Source organism: Eptatretus burgeri, chromosome 11 (assembly GCF_056783735.1).
Source record: "Eptatretus burgeri isolate ZD-2024b chromosome 11, Ebu_testis_v1, whole genome shotgun sequence".
NCBI classification, from domain to species: Eukaryota; Metazoa; Chordata; class Myxini; order Myxiniformes; family Myxinidae; genus Eptatretus; species Eptatretus burgeri.
Genome location: NC_140971.1, coordinates 83779805 through 83791767, shown reverse-complemented (window position 1 = coordinate 83791767; position 11963 = coordinate 83779805). Strand labels below are relative to the sequence as shown.

General features: G+C 42.9%; 1 protein-coding gene across 2 annotated transcripts in view; it reads right to left on the bottom strand.

Annotated features, from left to right (window-relative positions):
• The window catches only part of LOC147017507 (teashirt homolog 3-like), a 279873-nt gene extending 268118 nt beyond the window's left edge, over positions 1-11755 (bottom strand). For both annotated transcript variants that reach the window (XR_015049534.1, XM_085847213.1), the window contains exon 1: positions 11545-11755. Coding sequence is in view for 1 of the 2 variants with exons in the window: in XM_085847213.1 (XP_085703339.1) it covers positions 11545-11584 (40 nt within the window). In the remaining variant the exon portion in view is untranslated. The remainder of the gene's footprint in view (positions 1-11544) is intronic.
• Positions 11756-11963: the final 208 nt, after the last annotated feature.

Genomic DNA, 11963 nt, shown 5'->3' with positions numbered 1-11963 from the left:
CTTCCCACTATACGAGTGTCGCAGTGACATCCAATGTCCAGCACAAACTCTCGTGCCGAATGTGCTGGGTTGCTGTTTGACATTGCTGCTGAATTATTCATGTGTTACACATGCTATGTAGTTGGTCGGTTCTGTTCGCAAGGAGTTGACGACCATTTCCTGGTTCCTTGCCATGTCCACACCAACAGATCTCTCTACTGTCTATCATACTGCCATTTTATGGTAATGCAAGCAAGCGAATAACTCCTGTTACATTATATTAAATCCTTCGAGAAGGAAAATGGATTATCAATGCTGGATGGCAAATTTAAAACTTTCCTGACAAAAATATGTGAAGTAAGGCAGGGTGGGGGGGGGGGTGCATAATTCATAATTTATAGAGAGGTTTTATTAATGTCATTGGTCTGAATCCAACTCCAAGAAAGATAGCACACACTGACCTCAAGTTCACAACTAACTGTGTGGACGCAATTCAGCTAACCCCAAAATAACTGACCTGGGAAACGTTTATGGTGAATGTCCCCAAAACCAGCTTTTCAAGACAGTGTCAGCATCTGATTTATAAATAAATATACAAAATAATTGAGGGCTTCTCTCTGTGTGATGGGAAAGGAGATCAGACAGCAGTGAATGACCAGGAGGAGAAAAAGCAGGGAGGAGAATCTAAATGCAACATAGGTGTGTGTGCAGGGGTGAGAATGGGAAGAGGATGAAGAAGGTGGGGGGGGGGGGTTCAGAAGAAAATGACAAGGGCGAAATGTCGTTTCTTTTTGGTTTTGACAGCAGGATTAAAGTGGTGAGGCTCAAGTGGCCAGTATTTCTTCATTAATGACTGTAAAATAGCATGCATCAACCCTATTACCTCCAAACCATCACATCCTATCGTATATTCAACACAGTAGTCATGTGAGATCATCGAAAGAGCATCCTTCCAACCTCCAAACCCCTTTTCAATTTGAGTGCAAAGTGAAAAAAAAACTTTTGCAAGGAACAGACATACCTTCATGTAGGTGTTAAATGTATTCTTTATTATAATTTCACAATGGCCAATGTCGAACCATCAATGGCATTGTTTGTGCATGATCACTGCAAGCACAGGGTGCAATATTTTAACAAAAGGATATCCATGCAGGTAACCTTGTTCCATAATAACAGAAGCTTATGTGTTGCATCAGACAATGTTCTGTTTTATACTCAATGCTACTTAATGATCGAACAAGAAATAACATGGAACTTTAGCAAGGGAGGAGGTCATTCCTCCCATCATCATGCCTGTGTTACACCAACACCAGATATTATCAGGTCAGGTATGAGAGATACCATCATTCATCCACAAGAAAACAACCTACAAGTCCTGCCAACATCTCTGTATCCCTCGATCTCCAATGCTTCTAGCTACCGATATAATTCCATTTGAAACCTTTCTACCTTTTCTGCTGCCACGACCTTACTCATGAGACCATTCCATTCATTAACTACTCTGATTGAAAGACATCCACCTTATTACTGTTGGAACTCATCATCTGAACTATCAGGCAATCACTGTCTATTCTACTGAAAAGTTCTTCTGCACTTATTTTGTCCATGTACATTATTATTATGATCGAATCGAAAAGGGTGTATAAAGCTACACTCTAAATACGATTGATTGTGAACCTAACTTTCATTTATTCATATACACAGTATGTGTATATATATATATATATATATATATATATATATATATATATATATATATATATACATATACAGTATATGCATATATGTAGTGGATGTCAGTATGTATGCAAAAATATGTAGTTGTTTGTCATCATATCATGAACGTTGAAAAAGAGATACAATAGTCCAAAAATGCAAGCCTTTTTATTTTCCAATATATATATATATATATATATATATATATATATATATATATATATATATATATATATATATATAATTTTTGATTTTGATGTACCATACTCTTCACAGAGCATTGATGCTGCCAAAGCAGATTCTTGGGAAGATGTTACACTGGGTGGTTTGCCATTGCCTTCCATTGAGAATAATTAGCACTAAGTTCCTTGATTTTGCAAGAAGTTATGGACTTAGGGTGGCTGGTTCATGGTTTCAGCACCCACAGGCTCATCGCTGGACTTGGTATTCCAATGCTGGTCATGTGGCAAAGGAGATTGACCATGTGCTTGTTGATGGTCACTGGAGGATGATCGATAATTGCAGGGTCTATCATCCCAACTGGCTGGTAGAGGGGCCATGTTTTCCCTCTCTATAAAGGGAATGGTAATCGCCAGGACTACAACAACAACCAAGGGGTGTTGCTACTCTCAATGCGGGCAAGTTTTTTGCTCAGATAATTCTTCATAGGAAGGAGATTTTCACAGCTATTTGGGAAAGGAAGGAGATTCCTGATGACTGCTCAGAAGGAGTCATCATTAGGATACCAAATAAAGACAACTTACGAGAGTGTAACAATTGGTGAGGGATCACTCTTCTATCAATTTCAAACAAGATTCTGGCAAAGATTATTATACAACGTATCTCAGACGCAGGAGACAAACAGCTCAGGAAGGACCAGGCAGGATTTCGTAGTGGGAGGGGATGCATTGACCGGATATTTGCCCTTCATAACATTATGGAACAGTGCACAGAATGGCAGAGACAGATATATATCAACTTTGTTGATTTCGAGAAAGCATTTGACAGCATCCACCGAGACAGACTCTGGGGCATTCTACAAATATATGGGATCTCACAGAACATAGTCAAAGTGATTAAGAGCTTCTACGCCAACTTCTCTTGCAGAATAGGGAACAGTAACCACACATTCCAGGTGAAGACAGGAGTCCGACAAGGGTGTGTGATGTCGGCGCTACTCTTCAATATTGCTATTGACTGGGTGATGCGTCGGACAACCAAAGACCAAGCAAGAGGCATAGGATGGACCCTCTTCTCAGCATTGGAAGACCGTGATTTTGCTGATTATTTGGCTCTGGTCTCCCACACTCACAAGCACATGCAGGAAAAAAAAATCCCGTCTCAGTGACTTTGCACAACAAATTGGCCTGAAGATAAACCAGAAAAAAATCTGAAGTAATGACACTAAACATCCAAAACCTTTTGCCAATCCAAGTGAATGGAAACAATCTTCCAATAACTGAGGAGTTCACTTTTCTTGGTAGCATACTAAGACACGATGGCGGAGCACACAATGACATCAAGAACCAGCTAAACAAGGCTAGGAATGTTTTCAGAATGCTAAACAAGGTATGGAGATCCCAGCAATACAGCACCAAGACCAAGCTGAAGTTCTACCAGAGCTGTGTCCTCTCCACCCTCTTATATTGCTTGGAATGCTGGAGAATGACAGTAAGTGACATCAATCAGCTGTCAGTCTTCCATACTAAGAACCTGAGAAGAATCCTTAGATAATTTTGGCCAAACACCATATCCAACCAAGATCTCCTTGCTCAATGCCAACAAGAGAGCATGGACACCATCATCATGAAAAGGCGCTGGAACTGGATTGGCCATATACTGAGAAGAGAACCAGACAGCATCCCAAGAATAGCCCTGCACTGGACACCAGAAGGGAAAAGGAAAAGAGGGAGACCCAAAACCACTTGGCATCAAACTGTAGAGGAGGAAATGAAAACTATGGACCTGACCTGGGGTAGTGTCCAGAAGCAAGCCCAGAACAGACAGGAGCGGAGGACCTTCGTTACTGCCCATTATGCCTCTGGCATGTAGGGCAGCAAGTAAGTAAGTAATTCTTGATAGGGATTGCCACCATCTGCTTGAGCACCAGTGCCCAGAGCAGTCAGGCTTTACACCAAAGAGGTCAATGATTGACTATATCATTGCTCTTTGGGTCCTTACTGAACACCAATGAGAGTTTTGTGGCAGGGGCTGCTTGCAGCCTATGTTGATCTCTGCAAAGCTTTCGATTCAGTGAATCTGGATGCCCTTTAGAGGATTCTTGGCTTCTTGGAGTGCCACTAAAACTGATCAATTTGATGTCTGAACTATACTCTGATACTGAGAGTGCTGTGGATGTGGTGATACCATCTCTGACTCATTTCCAGGTGTTATTGGAGTTCATCGGGGATGTGTACTGGCCCCCACAATTTTCAGCGCTTACCTGGACTGCATTCTGGGGAGGATGTCGGAGAGATTAAGCTGTGGTACATCTTTTGGGAATGTCAAGATCTCTGACCTTGATTTCAGGGACAATGCAGTCATCTTTGTGGAAACTCTGGATATCCTTTTGGGGGCCCTCGAGGTGCTGAATGAGGAGTCAAAGCCACTGGAATTATGGGTTTGATGGGTCAAAAGTAAGATCCAGGCTTTCAGTGACATCATGGATGCTGCTATCTTGTCTGTACCTGTTTGCGTTGATGATGTTGAGGTCATGGAGAGATTCGCTTACCTCGGCAGTGATATTCATGTCTCCACTGGCTGTGAGCCAGAGGTCAACAGATGTCTGGGTCAGGCCTGGGGAGTCATGGATTCACTGGATCATGGGGTGGTGCTGCTGTCGCTACCTGTGCAGGAGGACGAAAGTCTGATTCTTCAGGTCGTTGGTGCTTCCATTCATGCTCCCCAGATGTGAGACTTGAACTCTGACCAGGGATCTGAGAGAGAAACTTAATTCCTTTGGTACTAGGTCTCTTCAGATAATCCTTGGCTATTACTGGTCGGACTTTGTGTCAAACGAGCGGTTGCTGAGAGAGACTCAAATGAGATTTGTTTCCTGCTTAGTCCATGAGTGTCATCTATGGTTGTATGGACATGTGGCTCATTTTCCTGATGCTGATCTTGCTCACCAGATGCTCTCAGTGAGGGAGCCTTGTGAGTGGAGAATTAAAAATGGGCCGACCACGTGCCTCGTGGTTGCAGCAGGTTTATCAGCATATTATTGATTGAGGTTGATCCTCAATCAGGTTGATCAGTAGCAGGTTGATCAGATAGCTCGGCAGTGATATTCATCATGAATATCACTGCCAAGGTAAGTGATCAGCAGTACTGGCAGAAAGTGGACGCAGTAATGTGCTGCTCCGGTGCTTGTTCCCATACCTGACCTGACCTGATACACCGGGAAAAAAACACAGAACCGTTGGAAAGAACCCATCAATGAAAATATAAATAAATGAACAAAAAATAATGAAAGTAAAGAAATGAAAAATACACAAGTGCAGGTGAGCAACTTGAGACAATGGGGAGGCACGGTTTGTTATTGCTTCAATCTGTAAGCATACACTGCTAATAAGTACATGTAATGTATTTTCATACAGTTACATTGAAAAATAAAAACTGCTTTTCTTTCATATTTTTTCGCTTTTCACTTGATTAAATCATTAGACTTGGTGGTGAAATGTTTAGTGTGTCTGCTTCGATGCTGGGAGGTTGGGGTTCATATCCTGGCCAAGTCATACCAAAGCCTTTAAAAATGGAACATGCTGCTTTTTCGCTTGACGCTCAGCATTTAAGGATAAGAGCACGGACAATCCCCATAGGTTGACATCCATGGGGAGGAGGACATTCCTCCATCGGAAATGCCCCGCTGAGTGCAATGAGAAGGGCGGTGCCATTGTTGTGGCATCACTGGTACTCAAAGGGCCCCCAGGAAGTGACGGCACTTCCACCCAGCTCAGTGGCTGTGTTTATCTCGTCAAGGGGTGTGTTTCTCTTATCTCACAGTCCTGTGTTATGTTTTGGGTATCCATATGTATGTCCGTGTGTGTGTGTATGTGTGTGTGTGTGTGTGTGTGTGTGTGTGTGTGTGTGTGTGTGTGTGTGTGTGTGTGTGTGTGTGTGTGTGTGTGTGTTAGCTCCCCTATGAGCCTTAAATTCTGAAAAAAAATGGTGTATGTGTTTGTGTTATACATGAATGAAGGCATGTTGAAAAGTCATGCCTTCTATTGTTTTTCTCCAAAACAGGTTAAGATATTCGAATGAAACAAAGCACAGTCCGCACATTAGTTCTTCCCGACATTCGTTGTGAAGTTTCGTGATTCTGATGCTCGATGTCTCAGTTCTACGTTAGTCACGAGGGCAAAGAGCAGCACGATGTTGCCAGTGTGGTTAAAGCAGTGTGCAGTTATTCAGTTTCTAAAAGCAGAGAATGTGCCTCCCACGAAAATTTATAAGCAAATTAATGTTTTGCATGATGATGATTGTATTGATATGAATACTATCTGTCGGTAGGATAGGCATACAAAAGACAGTGATGCTGCACGAACCGACTTGCAAGACAAACAGCATTGCAGGAGACAAATAATGGCAACAGATACGGCTCACCAACAGCACGCCGATCAGCTTCTCAAAGAGAATCAGCGCAAATCTCCCTACTCAGCTTGACATTTCACGCGAGTGAGTGCAGGCCATTGTGACCATTCTCAAATATAGGGAGTTTGTGTGCACAGCAGGTTTCCCGAATGCTGACTGATGCAATGAAGGAGAAGTGGAAGAAAGTGTTTGCAGAGCTGTTGTTATGCAATGAATGTAAACGCGACCATTTCCTGCTCAATATTGTGACTGGAGATGAGTGTGTCCACTCCAACAATCCTGAGAGTAAGAGACAGTCAATGGAGTACTGCGACAAAGTATCACCAGCAGCAGAAAAATTCAAGATGCAAGCATCTGACAGAAATCATGTTTACGGCTATTTGGCACTGGGACGTAAAGGGGATAGTCCATTTGGAATTCATGTCAAAGGGTACAACCATTAACTCTGAGCACTCCATTAAAACTCCAAAGAAACTAAAGGCATGGATTTGAAGGATTTGTCCTGACATGCGGATGGTTCTCCTCCAGCATGACGATAGCATGAATGACTGAATAAATTGATTGCCTCAATGTCACTTCCTTACAACATCCATTATACAGCCCTGACGTGGCTCTGTCAGATTTTCAGCTCTTTCCCAAACTTGAGGAACACCTTCATGGAGAAGATTCTTCTTCTGACGATGATGTCAAAGCTGCTGTGAAGCACTGGTTATGTCAGCAGGATGAATAGTTCTATTGTGATGGCATCACAAAACTACTTGAATGTTGGCAGAAATGTGTGGATTGCAGTGGTGATTATGCTGAGAAATAAATATGTATCATGGTAGAATAAAGATTGATGTTTGTATCTGTCTTCGTTTCATTCAAATTTATTTACCTGTTTTGGAGAAAAAAAATTGGAGGCATTACTTTTCATCATGCCCTCATATATGGACTGTTAAAGGTTGACATTAACCACACACGCGAAGTGAAAAGCAGGGTTAAGCAATTGGTTCATATCTGTCCATCTGTCCATCTATCTACAAATGCCAGTTGATGATCGAGGAACAACATAATTCTAATTGAAGGTGATTGAACACAAATCGGAAAACCAACCTTCTGTTTAACAGTACTTTGTCTCTGAATTTGTCCTGACCACACATCCGCAAAGAAGAGTGAGATAATACGAATAACTAATGTGACATGTTCGATAGGGTGGTGTAATAGACATAGTGTCCACGGCGGTAAACTTCCAGAATTCATTTTTTAATACAACCTTTCCAATCTGTATTTTATTTAAATTGAATTATATACTTGAACACGAGAATGCAAATCACCTTCTTGTCACTTCCAAGAACCTCCAGTTTAGCAGTACTCAGACATGTTAAATATGGTGTTGTATAAAGATGGTGTATAAGACTGAGCTTCAATAGTGCAAAAGTTACGGAATTTTTTTTAAAACGACCTTTAAAATCATTTAATTTAATTTAAATTTAAGTATATGGTAGAACACTGCGTGGGGCATCGTGTTCTATGAACTCCCTAGTTAATTGAGTGATGTATGCTAAATTAGTAGGTCATTGCTGAAATTTTGTACAATTATATTGTCTATCTCGAGCAAGTTATACAGGAATTGACAGTCATTCTTGTGAAGCATTCACGGATGTTAAAAAAAACAAAAAACATGGGCAACATAGTCAGTCATAGGTGCTGCAGAAAAGAGTTGTGTCATTAAGTTCATTGTTTAAGGAGAACCTCAAACTGGCTTAAAATCAAAGACAGCATTAACCTCGCTCAAATGAGATTGTCTGCAAAATTTGGTGATGCATGATCTTTCAAACAGGTAAGTGTTTCAAATGATGCACAAGTTCAAACTGGTTGTGAATTGGTGAGACATTTTGGGGCTGGCAGGACGGACTAGAGGTACGAACACCAGCCTCTAAGGTTGAGTCTAACGTGAGTTTGAATCTCTACCCAGCTATAAACTGTCATCCTGGTGTTTCACAGGCAGGGTCATTCATCAACATGTGTGCCATCCCTCAGATGGATGTTAAACTGGGTGTCCCATCTGACGGCATTAGTTGGTGGATGTTAAAGATCCCACGGTGTCCTTCATGATGAGTCAGTGAGCTATTGTCGGCACCATGAACAAATGACAAATTCCTGTTCTGACTTCCTAAGCCAGAGTGGCGACCAAATCAGGATTGTAACTAGTAACTAGCCTAGTAACTCCTTTGGCAGTAACAACGCTCTGCATAGAGCATGGCACATGATGATGACGACGACGACGACGACGACGTGTTATTTTGAGGATTCAAACCAAAACCAACTGGTGTCAAACAATCAAACATGAAACGTGTTGTACAACAAGTTTGGGGACTCACTGGATTACTTTACCTGAAATTGCATAAGAATTGTATATCAGGTTTAGAAGTGTGGAAACAATCATTTATTCTTTGATGAAATTAAATAAAGTCAGTTTAGGATGGCTATCAAAGGACCTCTACTCGACCAGATGTCAAATGACCTGGGACATCAAGCGGATATGGGCAAGGAAGTTCTAAATAGACAGTACATATAATATATGGTAAAGGCCCATAGGTCTACCAATGTCACTCCATACCTTGCCATATTGCTGTGTCTATTAGGAAATGGCTGGAGGAAAACAACTTTTGAAATCAGCATTGAACAGTGCAAAGGTTCGATTTAAACCAAGTCAAAATCACTCTTGTGCCATCTTGGAACACTGCCCAAATGTCAAGAATTTCAAGGGAATTAATCTACCACGAAGCCTGCACTTGTTCTGAAGAAGGAAGGAAGCAATATTACTCGTGATATCAACTTAAATTTAGTTCAAAATGTAAGTTATAGTGACAACGTATTAGAAATTTAATAAATGCTTGAGAAGTAATAATGTGGCATATTTCCTTAGTGCCCCAATACTTTTGCTAATGTACTGAGGATATATACATATATATATATATATATATATATATATATATATATATATATATATATATATATCCATATTCTGTTTGTTACAAAGTACAACTTGGCAGCGGTTGCTATAATACATTCAGATGAACAATGTAGAATAGACGGACATATTTTAAACCTTGTTTCATGAAGCAAACAGCATGAAATATTCTGCCCATGACATGTTCCAAGTCACATCAACTCCTATCATTATAGCCATCACAAATTCATCAGTCTCCCTACTAATTAACACTGGGATAATGAAACCCTGACTGCAGCTGCCTGTTGTATCAGGGTGGTCTAAGCAACCTTATCAAAGAAACAAAAATAGACTTAAACCCCTTAAAGTTTACAATAATGATACATCATGTCCCATTATATAATCGATGATGTCTTGACAGCCTTGTACCTGGGAATTGCCTCGGTTTGCATTCTCTCATATCAATGCGTTTGTCTGTCTGATGCCGGATGTACAAGTTGGCAATCATGCAAACTTTTGTAAACTCCACCTGCAATTTTATTTAGTGCCTGTAGCCCTTTTTTCTTTTTAAAAATCTTTCTTTGCATTTCATTCACGCACAGGTCAGACAAACTTATGAAGAACATGTTTATGTGAATGCTTTATCTTGAGAAGAAATGTCGTGGCAACATTTCCTAATCATTACCAATGCGCAATGAGGACCGAGTATGCATTATCAACTCGGTAACCGTAATGGGTCCGTAACGGCCAAGAAAGGCAGGCGTTGCCGCCCCGTTACCTTTTATTCCCTGTGATCGACCAAACGCAACGGGTCTTGTAGGAACACAGCAATTAGCTGAGAGAAGAATAATCGGAGTGCAGACGAGAAATGCGGCGTGGCATTGTTGTTGTCTGTCGAGCTTTGAGAACAATTTGTAGCATGAGATCGAGCTTGAACTGCAGCAAGTATATTTCACAAAAAGTCATCTATAAAGTTGCAATAAAGAATAAGTATTGAGATGTTGAGCAGGAACAAAAGCTCACTTCATGTGTCGAATTCCCAAACTACAAGTACATGTCAGAACATTGTGAAAGAGTGAGAGAGAGTGAGAGTGTGAGAGTGAGAGCGAGAGTGAGAGTGAGAGCGAATGCGAGTGCGTAAAAACACAGTCTCCACAACTGGATGTATGGAGATGTCCAACGGGTGTTCACATCCCCCTGGAGCATTTGGGATTCCAAAGCTTTTGAAGCTCAAAGCGATTTCCTTACCCCCAGTGCTTCGGATTTTTGACCCGAACGGCAGGCAGACCAATGAGTGAGCTTTCGCGGGGTGCCCTTCACCCCATCTGGTGTGCCCGAGGGACGCGTTGCCCGCGTCGGCCCAGCCAAGGACGAATGGGAGTTTTGCGTGTGAAAAATGGGGGAGTTAATTTTTCATCTGTCTAAATAGCTACTCAGTCAATCAACAAACTTCCCCTGGCCATTAAGGCTGCGGCATGCTGTTAAAATGTGCCAAATGTGCAGGAAAAAAAAAAGATGACTGCAAGCACTCAGGCTGCCAACTTGTGATTGACCATTAAGCCTCTGATGAATGTGCCTGTCAGGCGGGAGACAATTAAAGCAGAATTGAAACAAGTTGTTCTGTTGGGCCTGTTCGTGCTGGAGCATTAGGTGCTTGCTGCTGGGATATCCTGGAAAGGGAGAGTCGAGAATGAAATGGGTCCCCATGGCTATGTAAACCCATCGAGATATCCTGGCACCACTTCAAAAGCCATGGCGATTCAATTTTATAAAAGGAACCAAAAGTGGATAGCCCAAAACATTCGCGACAACTGTTCCAAACTACAGTATATGATGCCCGTCCAGATTGGAGGTATTTGCAGCCTGCAAGTCTTTCTATGCGGGACATTTATCGATGTCCATTTGAAAGAGATATATCAAAGGGAGTGCTGATGATGGCCGATCAATCATGCGTCAAATTGGTCCCGCAGATCATAGTCAGACCTGGCCAACAACAAATGGGGAACCTTTTACGAAAAAGATATCCTGCACTAAACTCTACCACCTACCCCCCTGTCCCCTCCCCTCCTTCCATGGCAGACACCTTACCGGTACCATTCGTGCAGGAATATTTGACATTCGAACACCCGAACCGAGGTGCTTCCATGGATCAGAAGTTACCGAGACGAGGAACACGCAAACGGATTTCCCCAACTACTCCCCCCCTCACTCCTACTTACCATCTCCCCAACCCCCCTCACCCCTCCACCGCCGCTCCCGGAACAGAACAGTGTGTGGTGGCCGGTGGTCCAGCACTGAACAAACGCAAAATCGGACGGGCTTACCCGAGACCCGCCGGGGTGCTTGCTGCTTCCTGCGCGGCATCTCGGCCTCCTAGTTGCCTTCGTGCTGCCACTTTGGCCAAGTGCGCGCCCTGCCCGCGGCGATCTCATGCGCGCTCCTCGCTTGCCGCCGGGAGGACGGGGGGAGCAGTGAAGCTTTGGAGGCTTGTGGGAGGGACGCGAGAGGAGGGGCGCGACCCGCTCAATGGCGGCTCAACCCGCCACGCAGGGCTCTCCCGGGAGCCGGAGCCACCGCTCCTCTCCTGCAGCTGCACGCACGATCGCCCCCACCCGGGCTGCCTGCTCCGCACCTTCTCCTTCCGACAACTGCCCGCAGTCTCCAAAGCGCAAACACTTTGCAAGAACGCTACCTCCCGGGGACTTGTCTGGGCAGAGAGGAGGAGGTGCTCAGCCCTGCAGAG